Below are 21,046 nucleotides of genomic sequence, written 5' to 3'. Positions count from 1 at the left end.
TCCCAAAAAACACCAAACCAAAACCTGTGTGGAAACCTGATCTTACAGACATGTTTACTGAGTTTATTACTGTCCATAAAAGTTCAAAGAAAACTAAAATATAAACTGTTCTAAATTATAAACCAAATAAGTAAAGATGACTCTTACCATATTCCGATACAGAGAATGTTGTTTTGTAGACTTTGGGAATATTTATGGTGTAATCTCCTAGTGGCGGCTCATTTGGCAAAGGAAAACTTAAATCTACAATCCCTTGGTGTGGAGAGACATCCAGCCATTGCTGAATACGATTATCATTTGGATCCTGTTAGTAAAAGAAACATATAGTCAGAGGTATAACTTAAAGTTCCTGGTCCCAATGTAAAATCTATAATAGGGTCCCCAACCACCATTTATAATCTTGGTACCTTTTTACAGTATGTACCCCTGGACCCATGTGACACCAGAAATGGGGTGCATCTCCTACCTCTGAACCTCTTTTAGCTATTGGTCTGATTGAATCAAGTCATGTGTATGGCCATGCTAATGTGGTCTTCTTCAAGGAAGGCAAAGTAGTTAATTGTTCAAAGCCATCATCAACATCAGCCAGTGTGTCTACTTCTGACTCTTAGTCAAGGTTTTATCTTCCATAATGGATAAGAGACATGTAATTGTGGTCAAATCTGCTCGAAAGCTCCAGTAAGGTGATCACAAACCATACCTACTGCCCATGGAGAGGAGGATAATGGCAATAACTGTGTTATTACCTATCTCTCCAGCAATCCTGTGCTGGTCTGAGTTACCAAAGATTGTTACTAGCAAAGGAGGCATCATGCAGCAGGTACGAATAGTCTACGTACAAAAAGCTTCCTGCCAGCAGGAGGAGCACTGTTGGTGAGTGCTATGGGTGGGTACATGAATATATATATTTTTTTAAACAGATCTATGAAATTATTAAAATACTACTATTTGTAAAAGTGTATGATTATTGGGTTAAACATACAAAGCATGGCCTGCATTTCATGTGACTATTGGTTCCAGACGTGCGACTCAAGGAGCTGCTTGTGATTCTAGGAGTGTCCTAGAATTCTGGAGCTTGGAGTTGTCATTTCTGTCACAAGGATCCAAGATCTTAACATATGAAGAGTAGTCCCTTTGGCCATAACGGTAGTGTACTGAACAGGCTGCACTGTACTGTGGTACAATTGACAGAACATTTCTATACATAGTATTTGGGGGAAAAGAGATTAGGCTGGGAGACTCTGGTTGCATGACAGAAATAATTTGTGTACCAAATTGCAAAGAATTTGCAGTGGTATGCAATTTGCACTGCTGCTAAAGGTGGAAAATGTTTGTGTGACTTGCAACCTTAGACCACAAAATCACCAAGGATGTCTTTTTAGGACTGTTTCACTGCAGTCGTGCTTTGTTGCATGTCACACTGCAACACCATTCCTAACATTATGTGCCACATTGCAGTGCGACACTGTGATCATTGTGTTTAGTCCTAGCTTTACTTGATGCATTGGTTTGCAAGGTGCTAAACAATGAGAAATTAAGGAAACAGCAGCAGATTCACAGCAAGGAAGGGGTTTCATTATGCCCTGAACTGCTGCTATAGAGAAAAGGAAGGAGGAGATTACACTGCAGCACTATGACATACAGCAATAGGTACACTGGCATGGGACAGCTGCCCTGTGTTTAAATTGTGGTGAGAGATAAGAGGGAAAACTTGATAGGCTCCCAAAACGAGATAAGGTATTTAAAACAAAGCGACTATTTAAATATACATGGATCTGTGAATGCATATGGAAAAATAATTCTGCGTGAATGCAGAGACCAGTTAATACTCACAATAAGTTCCACGAGTGGATACTGCAAAACAAATGGTTGCACAGTTATATAAACTGTTTTACAGAACTTCAGGTCAGCTAAATATACTTTACACCCCCTCCCATAGAGTTGCATAGCAGGGGTGGGGGGTGACGTCACACGGGGGCGGAGTCGTGACATCATGATACTCCAGGCCCGTGGTCGCCACCCGGCTGTTTGTGAGCTGGCACTGGGCGTGCAGCTCAAACAGGTGGGTGGCGAATAAAAGATTGCGGGGGTCTCGGGACCCCCGCGGTGAGACATCTTATCCCCTATCCTTTGAATAGGGGATAAGATGTCTAAGGACCGGAGTACCCCTTTAAGCATGAGTACATGGACCTACAAGACCTGAACACATGTTTCCGAACCCTTTATCAAGAGGCCATCTTGATAAAGGGTTCCAAAACATGTGTTGGGGTCGGAGGAGCGCAATCAACAAATCCAAACATGGATATGATTCATCTCTGAGTACTGGTTCGCCCTGGTGGTTTTTATAGGATTTTCAATACAGAGTACATCTCCATCTGTGCTGCCAGTAACAGGGAAGATATACTGTATCTGATAGCACTTGCTATTCTCCTATTCTAGCTCATGCTAGCCACAGGACAGCATATATCCTATTGGATCCCAGAAGTAGTTTAAGACAACACAATAAGATTTCACCCCAAGACACATGAGCAGGCTACTACAATTACAACAAAGAACTCCTAAAAAAGTTTTTAAAAAATCCTCCAGTGTCATATGTCTATAATAGAATAAAATGTAACTTTTAATATAATATTTAACCCCTTAAGGATAATGGACTTAAATGTACATCCTGATGCGCTTGTACTTACCGCACAAGGACATACATTTACTTCTTATACATGACCAAGAGTGATGCTTGCATCATGCATGGCAGGTCCTGGCTACTATTAGCAGCCGGGCACCAGCCGGTAAAGGCGAACATCAGCGATCACGCTGATGTCTGCCATTAACCCCTCAGATGCCGTGATCAATACAGATCACGGCATCTGCGGCAGTGCAGCTATTGAAATGGTTGATCTGATTACCCGCTGCATGACCGCGGGGATCAGATCAGCTAAGATGGCGGCCGGAGGTCCCCTTACCAGCCTCCGCTGCTCTCCCGAGGTCTACTGCTCTGATCTGCCTTCCAGCAGACCAAAGCAGAAGATCGCTGATAATACTGATCAGTGCTATGCCTATGCTTTGCACTGAACAGCAATGGCAATATAAAAAAATAGCTTTTTTAAACATACTGATTTTGAAAAAAAAGCTTTATATTTTTAAAAAGCAGTACAATATTAGAAAAGTATATAATCATGGGTCTCATTTTAATCGTTTTTATTGCAACATGTACAGCTTAAAAACCAAACCCTCCAGAATTAGCAAAATTGCGGTTTTTATTTAAATCTACTCACACAAATCTTTTGGGTTCGAAGTACATTTTATGGTAAAATGAGAGGTGTCATTACAAAGTCCAATTGATTGCACAAGCCCTCATATGGGTCTGCAAATGGAAATATATAAGAGTTATGGATTTTTGAAGGCGACGAGGAAAAAACAAAAAACACATAAATAAAGTTGGCCTGGTCCTTAAGGCTAAAATGGGTTGTTCCTATAACCTCTTAAAGGGGTACATCACTGGAAAACATTCTTTTATAAATCAACTGGTGCCAGAAAGTTAAACAGATTTGTAAATTACTTCTATTTGAAAATATTAATCCTTCCAGTACTTATCAGCTGCTGTATGCTACACAGGAAGTTCTTTTCTTTTTCAATTTCCTTGTTGTCTGACCAGCGTGCTCTCTGCTGACAGAGCAGGTACTGTCCAGATCAAGAGAAAATCCCCATAGCAAACCTCTCCTGGTCCGGACAGCTCCCGAGACAGGCAGAGGTGTCAGCAGAGAGCACTGTGGTCAGACAGAAAAGAAATTTAAAAAGAAAAGAACTTAATCTGGAGCATAGCTGATAAGTACTAGAAGGATTAAGATTTTTAAATACCAGTAATTTACAAATCTGTTTCTGGCACCAGTTGATTTAAAAAAAAAAAAAAAAAAAAAAAAAAAAAAATATATATATATATATATATATATATATATATATATATATGTTTTCCAGTGGAGTACCCCCTTAAGGACCAAGCCCATTTTGACCTTAAGGACAGGCCAATTTTTTTTTTCGTGTTTCCTCGCCTTCTAAAATCCATAACTCCATATATCCATAATCCATAACTCCATAAATCCATTATATTTCCATCCACAGACCCATATGAGAGCTTATTTTTTGTGTGACCAATTGTACTTTGTAACGATACCACTCATTTTACCATAAACTCATTGTACCATAAAATGTATGACGAACTCAAAAAATTATTTTCTTAGTGAGGACATTTACATGAAAGCCAAAAGTTTGCTCATTTTGGAGGGTTTTGTTTTCACACTGTACACCAGTTTCCCAACTATTTTTGGCACCCCTTGGAAATTTAATTTTTCACGGGGCACCCTTACTGACGTTGATGAACAAAAAGGAAAAACCGCAATGCACAATATCTATTTATCTGTGGGTATGGAGATTACAGTTACTCACAAATGACGTCTTCAATAATCAGCGTCGTTCCCTTTTCTTCTCCATCTGGTCCAGGCCATCATGACGATTTCTTCCAGCCACAATTCTTCACTGTTAAACCTGCAACACAAACCTATTAGGCTACACACTTTTTTTTACATGGGTGACAGTGGGGTGTAGAGGAGTGCACATGGGTGACAGAGGGGTGTAGAGGAGTGTACATGGGTGATAGATGGGTGTGCATGGGTGACAGAGGGGTGTAGAGGAGTGTACATGGGTAACAGAGTGTACATGGGTGGCAGAGGGGTATAGGGGGGTGACAGATGGGTGTAGCAGAGGGAACATGGGTGACAGGGGGGCATACGGGGTGACAGAGGAGTGGACAGGAGTGACAAGGTGGTAACAGAGGGGTGGACAGGGGTGACAAAGGGACAGAGGGGTGAATAGGGGGTGGACATGGTTGACAAGGATGTGGTCAGATGGGTGAACAATGGAGGGTGAACATGGGTGACAGGGATGGACAGGGGTGACAGAGGGGTGGATAGGGAGAGTGGACATGGATGACAGGAGGGTGGACATAGGAGACTGATGGTCAGAGGGGTGGAAAAGCTGACAAGGGGGTAAAAGAGGGGTAGACAGGAATGATAGAGAGGGGTGAACTGGGGTGACAAAGGGACAGAGGGGTGAATAGGGGGTGGACTTGGGTGACGGGGTAGACTGCATAGGTAGACTGGGGGTGGACGGGGGGGTGTACATGGGTTGCAGGGATGGACAGGGGGTGGACAAGGCGGACATGGATGACAGGAGGGTGGACATGGATGACATGAGGGTGGACATGGGTGACAGGGATGGACAGGGTGACAGGGATGGGTAGGGGGTGGACAAGCCGGACATGGATGACAGGAGGGTGGACATAGATGACAGGAGGGTGGACATGGGTGATGGGGGGGAGTTTGGACAGGGATAACAGAGGGGTGGAAAGGGTACAGTACCTTAAGCAAGCCGGCACGGGAATCCGGCGCAGCTTGCAGTTCCACGGCACAGGAATCCGGCGCAGCTCGCAGTTCCACAGCACGGAATCCGGCGCAGCATGCAGTTCCACGGCATCTTATAGTTATAGCAGGGCACCATTTTTGGCTCACTGCGCCGCAAGGGGTAGGGGGACACTTGGGGACGCTGAGGGATGCTGTGTGCACAGTGTGCACGCAGACTTCAATTCCCCCCTGCGACACCGTGAGTCATAGGCGCGCAGGTCAGGACAGGACATTTAAAGAAATAAAAAATAATGAAAAATTCAATGCAAAATCCCACGGCACCCTGGGCAGTGCGGAATTCCAGTTGGGAATCACTGGTCTAGACCAATAACAAAAATAAGAGACCATTGAGACTGTAGTCTTTTGTTTTTGTACACACCTAATCACAATAATTTTTCTTATGTTTTGTTATGAGGATTTTTTGAACTCTTTTAGGGGTTCTTTGTGGTAACAGAAGTGGTTTATGCATAATATATATATATATATATATATATATTGTCTGATTGCACCTCCTCCTCTTTTGTTCATCACAATTTGATATCTCACTGTAAGAATCCTCACTGATTCAGTCTTAAAATGACAGTATGATATTTTATGTGATTTATTAATAAATAAATCTTCATCCAATTAACTATAATGTAAATATCTCACCTTGTCATTTTTAGCATGGAAATTCTTGTCCAGGGTTATAATACGGAAATTCACTAGAACGATGAACATATCATACAAGTGGTAAATGGTTCAACATTTTTCACATCTTATAGGAAGAATATACATTTTAATAATAATTATGCAGATACCTACCTCTCTGATCAGGCTTATAGATGGGTTTATCAGTCTGGATGTAAGTCATATGAGATCCTTTTAGAAGTATAAGCTTCTTGGTTTGGTTGATGTTTAAGGTGTCTCCATGAGCAGAAACATGAAAGAACCAAACCTCTTCCTCATCCACTACAGTGGGGAGCTGAGCAAAGGTGAAATGTTATTGGAAGACTTACAAATCTTTATTTACAGGTTCAGTTCGCTGTCCTGGTCTTGTCTCGAAATATGTGGGCAGTCTGGCTTGTTCACATTAGTATCCTCCTTGGCACCAAGCACCAGGACACAGGACCTTCTCTCAGTTTTTGTTAAAGAACGAAATATTTTAACAAGTAATGAATATATTTGTTATAACTAGAGGCTAAGAAGTATTTCCATCTAGAACTAGAGTAACTATAGTCAAGTTGGCTCCAGGGCAAAGTCTGGAGTGGGGCTTCTCCCCAACAATTAGAAGTTATAAAAAAAATACTACATGTATATACTCAGTGGCCATTTTTTGGTCCATAAGGACATAATGGCATCAGATTTGCTGTATATTTATCAGCTACACATCCATGAGGAGAATCCCCCAGTTCAACCACATCCCAAAGATGATTTATTGGATTGGGATCTGGTGACTGTGGAGGCCATTGGAGTACAGTGATCTCATTGTCATGTATAAGATGATGTGTGCTTTATGATATGGTGCATTATGCTACTGGAAGTAGCCACCAGAAGATGGGTCCACTGTGGTCATAAAGAGATGGACATGGTTAGGAATAATACTAAGGTAACTTTTGAGCTTATGGTGCAGACATCATCATAGAGAGACATTGTCTGCACTGGAAGCCTTAGCTCCTTCATGTCGAGAGTAGGGAGTATTTTCAACTGCGTGTGTGTTAAAGATGCATGCATAGTTAAAAGTTGCTCTTACTTAAAGGAAATCTGCAGTAAATTAAATGTATCCTCATCCACAGGAAAGGTGAGAAGTTTCTGATCACAGGGGGTCCGAACACTGTGACCCCCCGCAATCTCCTGCACAGGGCACCTGCTCTGCTGCAGCTCCCCATGCAGGAAGCGCCCTGGCCCCGTCATGCCTCCTCTATGTATCTCTATGGGAGAGGCAGGGAACAGCTTTCGTGCCTCCCTGCTTCTCCCATAGAGCTGGATGGAGAGGGGAATGTCCACAGAGCTCACTGAGCTACTCGCATTAGCTGGTGCACAGTGTGGCAATGCCGGGGCCCCATTTGGGGGATCGTGGGGTACCCCAGCGGTCGGACCCCTGCGATCAGACACTTATCCCTATCCTCTGGATAGGGGATAAGTGCATTTCTCTGTAGTTGTCCTTTAAGGATCCAGACATGTGCCAAAGCTTCCATTGGGCCCCCCATTCTCTGCAACCGCAATTGATATGCCTCTGGTGGGTGTGCATTTACAATACATTTTCAGGTGGGAGGCTGGCTCCAGTAGAGCTTGATTCACAAGGACAGAGGGTATTTTACCAGTATATATATATATATATATATATATATATATATATTTATCAGAAGTTTGGGAAAGCTTGGTGGTCTTTAAGCAATAATGCTGGTGCTGTTCTTAATTCCTCATATGAATGTTCCCAGAATATAGAAATTATGGATCACTGTTTTATGATATTTATTTCTTACTGTTGACAGTACAAAATGTTAAATGTCATATGGCTATTTAAATAAGTGCTTCATCACTTCCCTATATATTCTCGGGGACATAAAAGGAACCATGACCATTAAATTTAATTGGATATGCACAAGTGGCATAGCCACGCACGTTACCATGTGGCTGGAGCCATCTTTTATTGAAGTGGGAATACTCATTTAGAAGTTCCGTACTCACCTCAAAAGAGTAACATTGAAAATATGTAGGCTTGTTTATTGTGTCTTCTGCCACCAACACACTATTCTGCTCTCTATTTAACTCCATTTTAAGTTGCAGCTCCCCCTTTAGATTCAGGATAGTAATACATGCTCTCTCCTTTGATGGGTAGAACATCTGGGCAGGTACTGTGACTGCATAGTACCTTAGATGAGACAAAAACACAAACTTCATATAACTTTACATGACATAGTCCTATTTGCTGCATCTGTGTATTCAATGTGCATTATATTTAGTTAGCACTGTATTCATTTACTAATGTGGCACTTATAATAATACATATTTATATGCAGTATATATATATATATATATATATATATATATATATATATATATCATAAATATCCATCTCATATATATCTATCTCATATATTCCTGTCTATGTACTATTACAGACATCCATATTCTGTACTAACTGCAAAGATATAATTATATAGGAATGCTAACCACAACTTAGAACAAAGCATATATGTTACGCCTAGCGCTCCGGGCCCCCGCTCCTCCCCGGAGCGCTCACGGCGTCTTTCTCCCTGCAGCTCCCCGGTCAGTCCCGCTGACCGGGAGCGCTGCTCTGTCATGGCCGTTGGGGATGCGATTCGCACAGCGGGACGCGCCCGCTCGCGAATCGCATCCCAGGTCACTTACCCGTTCCCGTCCCCTGCTGTCATGTGCTGGCGCGCGCGGCTCCGCTCTCTAGGGCGCGCGCGCGCCAGCTCCCTGAGACTTAAAGGGCCAGTGCACCAATGATTGGTGCCTGGCCCAATTAGCTTAATTGGCTCCCACCTGGTCCCTGACTATATCTAACCTCCTCCCATGCACTTCCTTGCCGGATCTTGTTGCCCTTGTGCCTAGTGAAAGCGTTTGTGTGTTTAAAAACCTGTGTACCAGAACTTCTGCTATCTCCCCTGACTACGAACCTTGCCGCCTGCCCCCGACCTTCTGCTACGTCCGACTTTGCTTCTGCCTACTCCCTTGTACCTCGCCTATCTTCAGCAGCCAGAGAGGTGAGCCGTTGCTAGTGGATACGACCTGGTCACTACCGCCGCAGCAAGACCATCCCGCTTTGCGGCGGGCTCTGGTGAAAACCAGTAGTGTCTTAGAACCGGTCCACTAGCACGGTCCTCGCTATCCCTCTCTGGCACAGAGGATCCACCTCCTGCCAGCCGGCATCGTGACAGTAGATCCGGCCATGGATCCCGCTGAAGTTCCTCTGCCAGTTGTCGCTGACCTCCCTACGCTGGTCGCCCAGCAAGCTCGTCAGATCGCCCAGCAGTCGCAACAGATAGCGCAACAAGATCACCAGCTGTCGTACTTGACCACCATGACACAGCAACTCCAGTCACAACTACAGCAAGTACAGTCACAGCTACAGCAGCAACAACCATCTCCTCCGCCAGCTCCTGCACCCCTTCCGCGGCGAGTGGCCGCTCCTAGCCTCCGCCTGTCCTTGCCGGACAAATTTAATGGGGACTCTAAGTTTTGCCGTGGCTTTCTTTCGCAATGTTCCCTGCACTTGGAGATGATGTCGGACCAGTTTCCTACTGAAAGGTCTAAGGTGGCTTTCGTAGTCAGCCTTCTGTCTGGAAAAGCCCTGTCATGGGCCACACCGCTCTGGGACCGCGATGACCCTGTCACTGCCTCTGTACACTCCTTCTTCTCGGAAATTCGAAGTGTCTTTGAGGAACCTGCCCGAGCCTCTTCTGCTGAGACTGCCCTGCTGAACCTGGTCCAGGGTAATTCCTCCGTTGGCGAGTACGCCATACAATTCCGTACTCTTGCTTCTGAACTATCCTGGAATAATGAGGCTCTCTGCGCGACCTTTAAAAAAGGCCTATCCAGCAACATTAAAGATGTTCTGGCCGCACGAGAGACTCCTGCTAACCTGCATGAACTCATTCATCTAGCCACTCGCATTGACATGCGTTTTTCTGAGAGGCATCAAGAGCTCCGCCAGGAAAAAGACTTAGATCTCTGGACACCTCTCCCACAGTCTCCACTGCAATCTGCGCCTAGGCCTCCCGCCGAGGAGGCCATGCAAGTGGATCGGTCTCGCCTGACCCTGGAAGAGAGGAATCGCCGTAAGGAAGAGAATCTTTGTCTGTACTGTGCCAGTACTGAACATTTTTTGGTAGATTGCCCAATCCGTCCTCCACGTCTGGGAAACGCACGCTCGCACCCAGCTCTCGTGGGTGTGGCGTCTCTTGATGCCAAGTCGGCTTCTCCACGTCTCACGGTGCCTGTTCGGATTTCTACTTCAGCCAGCTCTCCCCTCTCAGCCGTGGCCTGCCTGGACTCTGGAGCTTCTGGGAATTTTATTCGGGAGTCCTTTGTGAATAAATTCCGCATTCCGGTGACCCGTCTTGTCAAGCCACTCCACATTTCCGCGGTCAACGGAGCCAGGTTGGATTGCACCGTGCGTTACCGCACGGAGCCCCTCCTAATGTGCATCGGACCTCATCACGAGGAAATTGTATTTTTGGTCCTTCCTAATTGCACTTCTGAAGTTCTCCTTGGACTACCCTGGCTTCAACACCATTCCCCAACCCTGGATTGGTCCACTGGGGAGATCATGAGTTGGGGTCCCTCTTGTTCCAAGGACTGCCTTCAACCGGTTCCCAGTACTCCCTGCCGTGACCCTGTGGTTCCTCCTGTATCCGGTCCCCCTAAGGTCATTAAGGACTCTGCCTGCCACAGGAAATGCCCCTCCCCCCCTCCCAGTCCCATCAGGCAAGCCTCTGTGTCCCCTCATGGCCCTCGTCCTGGTGTCACACTGCCCCGTGCCAGGTCTCGCCCTCTGCCCTCTCTCCCCATTCCTACTCCTGCGGTTCTGCCTGCCGTTGAGGAATCCCTCCATCCTTTCCCGGTGTCCTCATCCCAGGGGAGGCAGTTACCGGACAAAGAGAAGGGGAGACCTAAGGGGGGGGGTACTGTTACGCCTAGCGCTCCGGGCCCCCGCTCCTCCCCGGAGCGCTCACGGCGTCTTTCTCCCTGCAGCTCCCCGGTCAGTCCCGCTGACCGGGAGCGCTGCTCTGTCATGGCCGTTGGGGATGCGATTCGCACAGCGGGACGCGCCCGCTCGCGAATCGCATCCCAGGTCACTTACCCGTTCCCGTCCCCTGCTGTCATGTGCTGGCGCGCGCGGCTCCGCTCTCTAGGGCGCGCGCGCGCCAGCTCCCTGAGACTTAAAGGGCCAGTGCACCAATGATTGGTGCCTGGCCCAATTAGCTTAATTGGCTCCCACCTGGTCCCTGACTATATCTAACCTCCTCCCATGCACTTCCTTGCCGGATCTTGTTGCCCTTGTGCCTAGTGAAAGCGTTTGTGTGTTTAAAAACCTGTGTACCAGAACTTCTGCTATCTCCCCTGACTACGAACCTTGCCGCCTGCCCCCGACCTTCTGCTACGTCCGACTTTGCTTCTGCCTACTCCCTTGTACCTCGCCTATCTTCAGCAGCCAGAGAGGTGAGCCGTTGCTAGTGGATACGACCTGGTCACTACCGCCGCAGCAAGACCATCCCGCTTTGCGGCGGGCTCTGGTGAAAACCAGTAGTGTCTTAGAACCGGTCCACTAGCACGGTCCTCGCTATCCCTCTCTGGCACAGAGGATCCATCTCCTGCCAGCCGGCATCGTGACAATATACAGTGATCCTTCAACTTACAATGGCCCCAACATACAATAGTATGTCTGTCTGTCTGTCTGTTAGCACTTCCCTACAATACAGGGAGGTAATACAGGGGGTAATACAAGTAAGGAATTTTAGGAAATTGTGTGTACTGTAAAGAACCCTAAAGAAGCTCCTGTCCTCTGCATACACAGTGATTTATAGCTCCCAGCAGGTCTTTCTTACTTTTAAGGACTTGCTTTATCTGTATTAGCTATCTACTTTTTTTTTTTTTATTCTCACTTTTTGGATGACATTTTGGTGGCTTCAGAACCAATTACCAGGTTTCCATAGAGTTATAGTCTCAATATACAATGGTTTCAACATACAATGGTCGTCCTGGAACCCATTAATCTTGTAACTTGAGGGACCACTGTAGAAGAATACAACACACCAACAGCAAAAGAAAAAAAAATTCAAGATTACATACTGTGTCTATCATTTAAAGCTAGAGATGAGTGAATTTTTTAATAATTCAATTCAGCCGATTTGCAAAATTTTCCGAAAAAATTTGGTTTGGTCGAAATTTATTTGAGGTGAATCGCTATTAAAAACAGCCATTTCTGGCCTACGGAGAGCCTCAAAAGGGGTGTAGAACACTTTGTCTTGAGCGTGGAGGTGGCGTCAGTATGAGGAGACCATATAGTGGCTGAATGACACAGTGTGGAGGAGGCGGAAGGAAGAGGAGACCATATAGAGGCTGAATGACACGGCATGGAGGTGGCGGCAGCATGAGGAGACCATATAGTTCTGAATTATGCAGCGTGGAGGTGGTAGCCGCATGAAGAGAACTTATAGTGGCTGAATGACACAGCCTGGAGTTGGCGGCAGCATATAGTGGCTAAATGCCACTGAATGACACAGCCTGGAGTTTGCAGCATCATCAGGAGACCAAATAGTGGCTGAATGACACAGCCTGGAGGTAGCGGAAGCATGAGGAGACCATATAGAGGCTGAATGACACAGCCTGGAATTGGCAGAAGCATGAAGAGATCACATAGTGGCTGAATTACACAGCATGAGGTTGGCGGCAGCTTATAGTGGCTGAATGACACAACGTGGAGGTAGCGGCAGCATGAAGAGACCACATAGTGGCTGAATGACACAGCCTGGAGTTGGCTGCAGCAACAGGAGATCATTTAGTGTCTGAATGACACAGCGTGGAGGTGGCGGTAGCCTGAGGAAAACATATAGTGGCTGAATGACACAGCGGGGAGATGGCGGCAGCATGAGGAGACCATATAGTTTTGAATGACACAGCGTGGATATGGCAGCAGCATGAGGAGACCATATAGTGGCCGAATGACACAGCCTAGAGTTTAGTTGGCAGGAAGAAGGAGAGACCACATAGTGGCTGAATGACACAGCCTGGAGTTTGTAGCAGCATATAGTGGCTGAATTACACAGCCTGGAGTTTGCAGCAGCATATGGAGACCATATAGTGGCTGAATGACACAGCATGGAGGTGGCGGCAGCATGAAGAGAACATATTGTGGCAGTATGAGACAGCTTGGAACAGGCATCTGGAGGTGGCAGCAGCAGCATCAGGAGTCCTGAAAAGGACCTGGTGACAGTTGTGCGGTGGGTGGCAATATCAGTACCCAGTGAAAAAAGGGTGAAAGGTGGGGGAAAAAAGGAGAACTTGGCATCAGATGTGTGGCATCAGGTGGGTGGCAGAATCAGAATAGTAGCTGAGGCAGGTAGGCAGAAGAAAACAGTCTCTTTTGTAAAAGTGTTAGTGTGCACAAGTAAGTATTGACAATATGCATTACGTAAAACTAAACTTTTTAATAATATGCTTAGGATAAAATATATGGACCCTATTTTTTTTTTAAATCAAACAAAAGTAAAGGTGTGCAAAAAACACCATGTGCTACCTATACCACCAAGTATTGATGTGATGCAAAGACCTCTAGAAGGTGGAAGGGAACAACGTATGGTCCATTGTAACTGATGGGGGCAAACACTTCCACTGTAAGGCCCTACTCTTGCATTATTAATTCCCTTCTTGGCAGGGGACACACTCACCTTAAAAAGGGTGGCCCACATAGGAAACTCTCTCTATTTTCCCCTACAAACACCCCATTTTCCAGGGTTTTTATTTAGAAATAGGGATTGGGTCCTTTGTGAGGCCGCCCTTTTTAAGACGAGTAACACTTTCCTCAAAAAGGTGGAAGGGAACAACGTATTGTCTATTGTAGCAGGGGGCACTATTAATTCCCTTCTTGGCAAGTGTTACTCACCCTAAAAAGGTCGATCCCACACAGGAAACTCTCTCTATTTCCACCTAAAAACCCTGGGAAATGGCAGTGTTTGTAGGGGAAATAGGGAGAGGTTCCTGTGTGGGACCGCCCTTTTTAGGGTGAGTAACACTTGAAAAGAAGAGAAGTAATAATGCGAGAGTAGGGCCTTACACGGGAAGATTTTACCCCCACCGGTTACAATGGACCATACGTTGTTCCCTTCCACCTTTTAGAGGTCTTTGCATCACATCAATACTTTTGTTTGATTTCAAAAACATTTTGAGTACATATATTTTATCCTAAGAAAAGTTATGTTTTAGCTAACGCATATCCTTAATACTTACTTGTGGTCTGATGGTGAGGAATGTCTGTAACTTGGGAGCAGCACCTTAAACATGTTTTGCATTATCCATATTTGTTAATTACTGGTGTGGCACCATGGTCAATCTACTCTGACACATCAGGCATTGGTGGGTGGAAATCCTGGCTGATCCACGCCTGATTCATCTTCACAAAGGTCAGTCTCTCCACATTTTTCATGGACAGACAAGTTCTCCTTGGATTTACTATGGCTGCACTAAACACCCGCTCTGATGGCACACTACTTGCCAGCCAGGACAGCTTTTCCAGGGAAAACTCTGCTAGTTGCGGCCACAAATCAAATTTGGCTGCCCAGAAGTCCAGCGGATATTCAAGGTGGGTTGGCATGGTCATGTCAAGGTATGCCATCACCTGCTGGTTCAGGTCCATCTCCAGGTCTACCTCCTGCTGATGAGTTGCTTCACTACGCGGGTGAAGAAAGCTACTCATCAGCAACTGCTGCTGATGCAGCTGGTACTGCTCCTGCCATCCCACCCATCCCCAGAAGATATGGCAGTGGAAGGTGAGCGCAGAGGGCCCCCCGAGTCAGACCTGCTAGAGGATGGACGATGGCGCAGATAGGCATCGGACAACTGACTACGTAGAATGTCTCTGCAGTAGGCCAGTTTGTCCTCCCTCCACAGCTACTGTAAAATCACCAAAACTCATGAATTGGATATAAATGAATGCACCAAACTCCCGAACTGGAACCTCACGAATAGCTGCTAGCAGACGAAGCAGCTCCCAAGCGGCTTACACTCCTGGCAGTCAGTCCCTATCAGCATACAGTGAATCCCCCCCAAGAACAAGAAAAGGCTCTGTGTTGAGGGTAAAGCAGTGGTCTGACTTTAATGGGGCTACCTGCCCGGTATTTATGCAGGTCACAACCAGGTGGACACTCCCCTAGGGGACCTGATGGAAGACTGTAGAACATAGTGGACAGTAGCCAATCGCAGTGACTTCAACATAAGCCCTTCACACTTTATCCATACCTCCCTCCTCTCTATCCCCCAGACAACTGGGAAGAAATCCAATTATCTCCCAGGACGAAGAAATCCAATTATCTCCCAGGGATAGAGGCAGACTCCATTGCCACAATGCAACAATTACTACATAAAACATATACATGCAACATATCCCCAGATAGCTTAGGTCTGAGCGCACATTATAAAATGGTGCTCAGACCACACACATATAGTTCAATTGCCATGGAGCTAAAGACTTTCCCATAGTCTTTCATTATATGAATGGGCTCCATGGCATAGCTATCTGGGGTATCACCGCTCACACAGGGCAAGTACCAAATGACCCCACTGTATTTAAAGGGCCAGAATGAGTGACATACACTCTGGTATGGCTGAATACTGTTTTTAAAGGGCCCAATCTCCCAGGGCCATAGTCCAAAGGCCGCAAGCGGGCAACCAGGCTTCTCCAATGCAATGGGGCGAGATTGGTCTTGTGACAGAGTCCAATAAGGTGGAGAGACAAAAATCATCCTGCTGCCAAATGGTGACAATTCAGCGGTCACTACATAAGCAACTGAGCATGCATCGTGCCATGATCGCAGTTACAACTCCACACATCAGCGCTGCTGTGCACTTTGGTACACACCAACAGGCTCAAGGACTGGCCCACCTTCTGTTTAACAAACTTATGCAGGGCTGGTACTGCCTTCTTTGCAAAGAAACAACGCCTTGGGACTCTCCACCTCGGCTCGGCACAAGCCATCAGTTCTCAGAAAGGTGCAGAGTCCACCACTTGAAAAGGGAGGGACTGCAGCACCAGCAACTTAGACAGGAGCACATTCAGTCTGATGAAACACCCAGAAGGGGCGTGAAACAATTGTCACTGCACCTGTGCTTCCAACTTGGCATCCTGTGGATGCTGTATCGCTCCAAGCATGCACCGTGAATAAAAGAAAACTACTGCACCTTGAAATCGTGAGTGCCTCCTCTTAGTCTTTTTTTTATATGAACATTCAGCTTCAGCGCCGTTGGATGAGTGGGCACATACTGTTGTGGGCGCATACTGTTGTCAGATGGATTGTTGGCAGAATTACTGACTCGAAGTAGGAGGAGCAAGACAATCAGGAGCGACAGAAGGAGGGTATGACACACAGCTCCCTTCGGCTGGGGTGGTGGAGCTCTGGCTGGCTGAAACCGCGAGCAGTGTGCCACTGGGTGATGCAGTAGGCTGGACTACCACATCATGGTTCTCCCAGGCCACTTTATGGTGACGCTGCATATGTTGATGCAGGGCCGTGATGCCAACATTGGGACACTGACCACACTTCGCTTTCTGCCAACACATCTTGCATGTGGCCATGTTAACCTCCTCCGGATGATTGATGAAAAACTGCCACACCGCCGAGTAGCTGATTTTACCTCAAACATTCTGCACTGATTGACTGCTACTGCCAACTCCAGGAACCCCTGTTTCATTACCTCCCAGGAATGTAGGCGGCTGCGAAGCAGGTGGTCTGCCCCAGGCACATTTGGCTCCAGACTTTCCACTTCTGCCACTATGCTGACTGCCAACCATGCTACCGCCTTGCTGGCTTAGGTGCTGCCTCACAGGCAACCTTCAACCCTCTTCTCCTGATGATGATGAAGCTCCTTCTTCCCCCGGCTCCCAAGTGCGATCGGCTTCATCATCATCATCATCGAGTTGTGTCTGCACGTCACTGATGTCCTCAGTGTCTGGAGCCTGAACACTCGCAACACCACCTCCCACACCACTCTCCTAACGGAGGAAGAGGTGGATGTCTCCTCCACTTCTTGGCTGGGCAGTGGCTGCTGACTGTCCTCAAGATCGTCCTCACTAAATAGTGGAGCTGAACCCACAGCATAAGATACTTCTGTGGGGGAGGGAACAGCATAGGACAGAAGCAATGGGAGGACAGGGACTGCTCCCTGGCCATGCCAACTGAGGGTTGTGTCTGAGGAACCCATCGACTGTTGACTGGGGGTGTCAGATGTCACTTGTGATGAAGTGGATGACCGTGTTAACCAATCGATGATGGCAGATGGGTTGCTGGTTGAGACACGACCGCTAGCTGATACCGAGAGCTCAGGCCACTCTCCCCTAGTCTGCTGTGACCTCTGCCTGATGAATTTAGGGCTCTGCCACTCCTCTGAGCATGTCCTGGCACTTCTCTGCCTGACATACTCAGTATGTATATGAGGGGAGTACAATACGTTCCACTAAACTTAAAAAAGTATTTGTGTACAACACCAGCCGGTGAGTACTTTGGCCTGGCCTTTCACAGTATCTAGGCCCTTGAGACTTTAACAAGAACAAAATAGTACACCACTTAGATGTATGTATGTAGTATGCACTTATGAGGGGAGGACAATGCTTAAAAAGTATTTGTGTACAACACTAGCAGTACACACCAGTGCTGCAGCACACAGTCGCTGTGTACTACACCCAAAATTGCATTCTCACTCCCCTCCCTGTCAGTGCTTCTAGGCAGGATTTGTGCTTGAGCCGAATCACTGCTGTTCTGTGCAGCACCCTACTCTCTGTCCCTCTCTGTAATAGAACACTGTAGTGACTGGGAGGGGAATCGCTGCAGGAAGAATGCTTTTCTGTGCAACACACACTGCTCTCGGTCCCTCTGTGCAACAGAACGTGGATGTGACTAGGAGGTGAATTACTGCTGGAAAAAAGCTTTTCTGGCCAACACACAGTGATGTCTGTCCCTATCTATCTCTATGCAATGAAAGGCTGAAGTGACTGGCCGCAATATGGCTGCCGATTATATAGGGCTGGAACATCACAGGGGTGACTGGCTACTGATAGGCTGCATGTGATTCAGGGTCATCCCGCTTTCCCTTGTTCCCACCTTTCCAGGATTCCTTGCCCCTTGTCCTCACATGTGGATCCACCATTTTAGATGCCTTGGGGCCTGGACCGCACAAAATGGAGTTTAATGAAGTGATTTTTCCTTAAATTCATAACGAATTCGCATTCGTCAGATTCGATTCACTCATCCCTATTTAAAGCCTCACAATGCTTAGACAAATTCAGTCTATACTGAAAAAGAGAAGGATGGTTAAAGGAGAAAGGGTCAGGGATCCTGTGAGGTTCTCTGGTGGTAACTCAATATATGAAAAGTAATCACAAGGTCCATTGTAATGTTGGCTAGTGGTAGGGTGTTTAGGTTATGTTAATCTTGGGTGGATAATATATCATTAAGGATCTGCAGGTCTTGGAGAAAGAGTAATGGGTGCAGAGTTCCCACTGGGATAGTTTTTTTAATCTGTAGATTTGTTCTACTTTTTTTTTTTAATTCAGGGACTTAAAGGGTCTTTCCCATCTGAGAGATCTTTCAAGTTACAAAAACAGCATATGTCCCAGTGCTACAGGAGCTACATGAAGTCATCTTGGCTGTCTTAGAAATCTAGACCACCCATGTTCTCTGCAACCAGACAAGTAGGTAGGAACCACATCTAGAAGATATGTCATAAATGTTTGAGGATGGAGGATGGGGGATAAGATGTATGATCGCTGGTGACCCCCACAATCTCCCTGGGGTCAGGGGTCAGAAGATGACATTTTTAAAAGTATACATTTTCCTGCATGTAGTAATGATTTTTTTCCAGATGTACGACAAAATCAAACCTATATAAGTAGGGTATAATTTTAACCGTATGGACCTACAGAATAAAGATAAGGTGTCATTTTTACCGAAAAATGCACTGCGTAGAAACGGAAGCCCCAAAAATTTACAAAATGGCATTTTTTTCTTCAATTTTGTCGCACAATGATTTTTTTTCTCGTTTCGCCGTGGATTTTTGGGTAAAATGACCAATGTCACAGCCAAGTAGATTTGGTTGGCACAAAAAATAAGCCATAATGTGGATTTTTTGGTGCACAATTGAAAGCGTTATGATTTTTAGAAGGTGATGAGGAAAAAATGAAAATGCAAAAACGAAAAAATACCCTGCGTCATTAAGGGGTTAAGTGTGTGGACAAAATGCTATTTTATGGTGCACAATACACTAAAAGAGAATTGATGTAAATAAAGACAGGTTTGTAGGGTTTATCTGTTCTTGGTATGGACAGATTTTGGGACATGACCCTTTATTAAAGGATAGTCGCTTATTTAAAAAAAAAATTGTCTGAAATTAAAGGGGTACTCCACTGTAAAAAAAAAATTTTAATCAACTGGTGCCAGAAAATTAAGCAGATTTATAAATTTTTCTATTTAAACATCTTAATCCTTCCAGTACTTATCAGCTGCTGTATGCTCCACAGAAAATTATTTTCTTTTTTAATTTCTTTTCTGTCTGACCACAGTGCTCTCTGCTGACACCTCTGTCCATGTCAGGAACTATCCAGAGTAGGAGAAAATCCCCATAGTAAATGTATCCTGCTCTGGACAGTTCCTGACATGGACAGATGTGTCAGCAGAGAGCACTGTAGTCAGACAGAAAATAATTTCAAAAAGAAAAGATCTTCCTCTGAAGCATAGAGCAGCTGATAAGTACTGGAAGGATTAAGATTTTTAAATATAAGACATTTACAGATCTGTTTAACTTTCTTGCACCAGTTGATTGAAAAAAGAAATTCCAGTGGAGTACCCCTTTAAGGGTTGTGTATCTGAAACACCACCCATGGAAAATCCAACAGAATTGGTAAATTCCCCCCAGTGTGTTGGGTTACCCTCCTTATACTAATAAGATTATATAGATTACATAGATTACATGCCTGACCACATGTCTCTTCAGTAAGATAGCCTGGCAAAACATATTAGTTTACTTACGGTTCTGAAGCTGATGCTACCTCCAAGGAGACGATGGAGAGACATATGGACAAGAGGACAAGCTGCATTGTGGATATACTGTAGTCACTTTGTCCTTTTAGTAAGAATTTCTGGCTAGCACTAGAAGCATTTGTGCTGTGCTACAAATGTGTCTATTCCCTGCTGTGGCTTTTATGAAATCAGACGAGGACACTGAGGTCCTGATCTCTTTCATGTGAGGGAGGTTTGGCTTAAATCTTATATTGCAAAACAAGTTCATGAACATTTATCTACTCTGCTGAAACAAAGAAAAGAAAAACAAATCTGTATTACTCATGGGATAGAGCCAATGTGCAGCTTTCAACATGCCCAAACATACAGCCACCAGAGAACCTAAGTCCATATTCAGGGTTATTGAGTGGTCAAGTGTAGGCAGAACTCTGAACTTGTTATATTTGCTCTGAAGCATCACGGAAATTCTGGCAGAACAAAAAGTCTGCACATTGTTAAATTCCTTTATACAATAAAATGTAAATTGATCAGAGGTGTAAATGAAAGATTCTGGGGCCCATTGCAAAACTTAGACCCCCAGTAGTACTGTTAATTATATAGGAATGAAAGATCTTATCGAGCCCCTCCGGCTCCAGAGTCTGGGTGCACCCTCTGCACCCCTTGTTATTAATATAGAAGATCATTTATAGGGGGCCTCTACCTTTTGGAACCAGAAAAGACTGTAACCACTACCTTAGCTCTATACTATTGTAACACTCACGTTTCAGTAGACAGGAACACTGGAGGAAGTGGATCTGATGGACCTGTGTGGCAGATGACACGGACCGTACCAGGGAACAGAGTCTAAGGTGCCACTGG

At 45.5% G+C, this 21,046-nt stretch overlaps 1 protein-coding gene across 2 annotated transcripts in view; it reads right to left on the bottom strand.

Annotated features, from left to right (window-relative positions):
• The window catches only part of LOC130281678 (alpha-2-macroglobulin-like protein 1), a 152,751-nt gene extending 132,362 nt beyond the window's left edge, over nt 1-20,389 (bottom strand). For both annotated transcript variants that reach the window (XM_056529150.1, XM_056529151.1), the window contains exons 1-6: nt 20,198-20,389; nt 8,124-8,307; nt 6,258-6,417; nt 6,105-6,157; nt 1,834-1,854; nt 148-304 (exon numbers count right to left, since the gene is read on the bottom strand). In XM_056529150.1, coding sequence (XP_056385125.1) covers nt 148-304; nt 1,834-1,854; nt 6,105-6,157; nt 6,258-6,417; nt 8,124-8,307; nt 20,198-20,265 — 643 coding nt within the window. In that variant the 5' untranslated portion in view covers nt 20,266-20,389. The remainder of the gene's footprint in view (nt 1-147; nt 305-1,833; nt 1,855-6,104; nt 6,158-6,257; nt 6,418-8,123; nt 8,308-20,197) is intronic.
• Between the last annotated feature and the right edge of the window lie 657 nt (nt 20,390-21,046).

Source organism: Hyla sarda, chromosome 7 (genome assembly GCF_029499605.1).
Source record: "Hyla sarda isolate aHylSar1 chromosome 7, aHylSar1.hap1, whole genome shotgun sequence".
Lineage (NCBI taxonomy): Eukaryota > Metazoa > Chordata > Amphibia > Anura > Hylidae > Hyla > Hyla sarda.
This window is presented reverse-complemented; position numbering and strand designations above follow the sequence as displayed.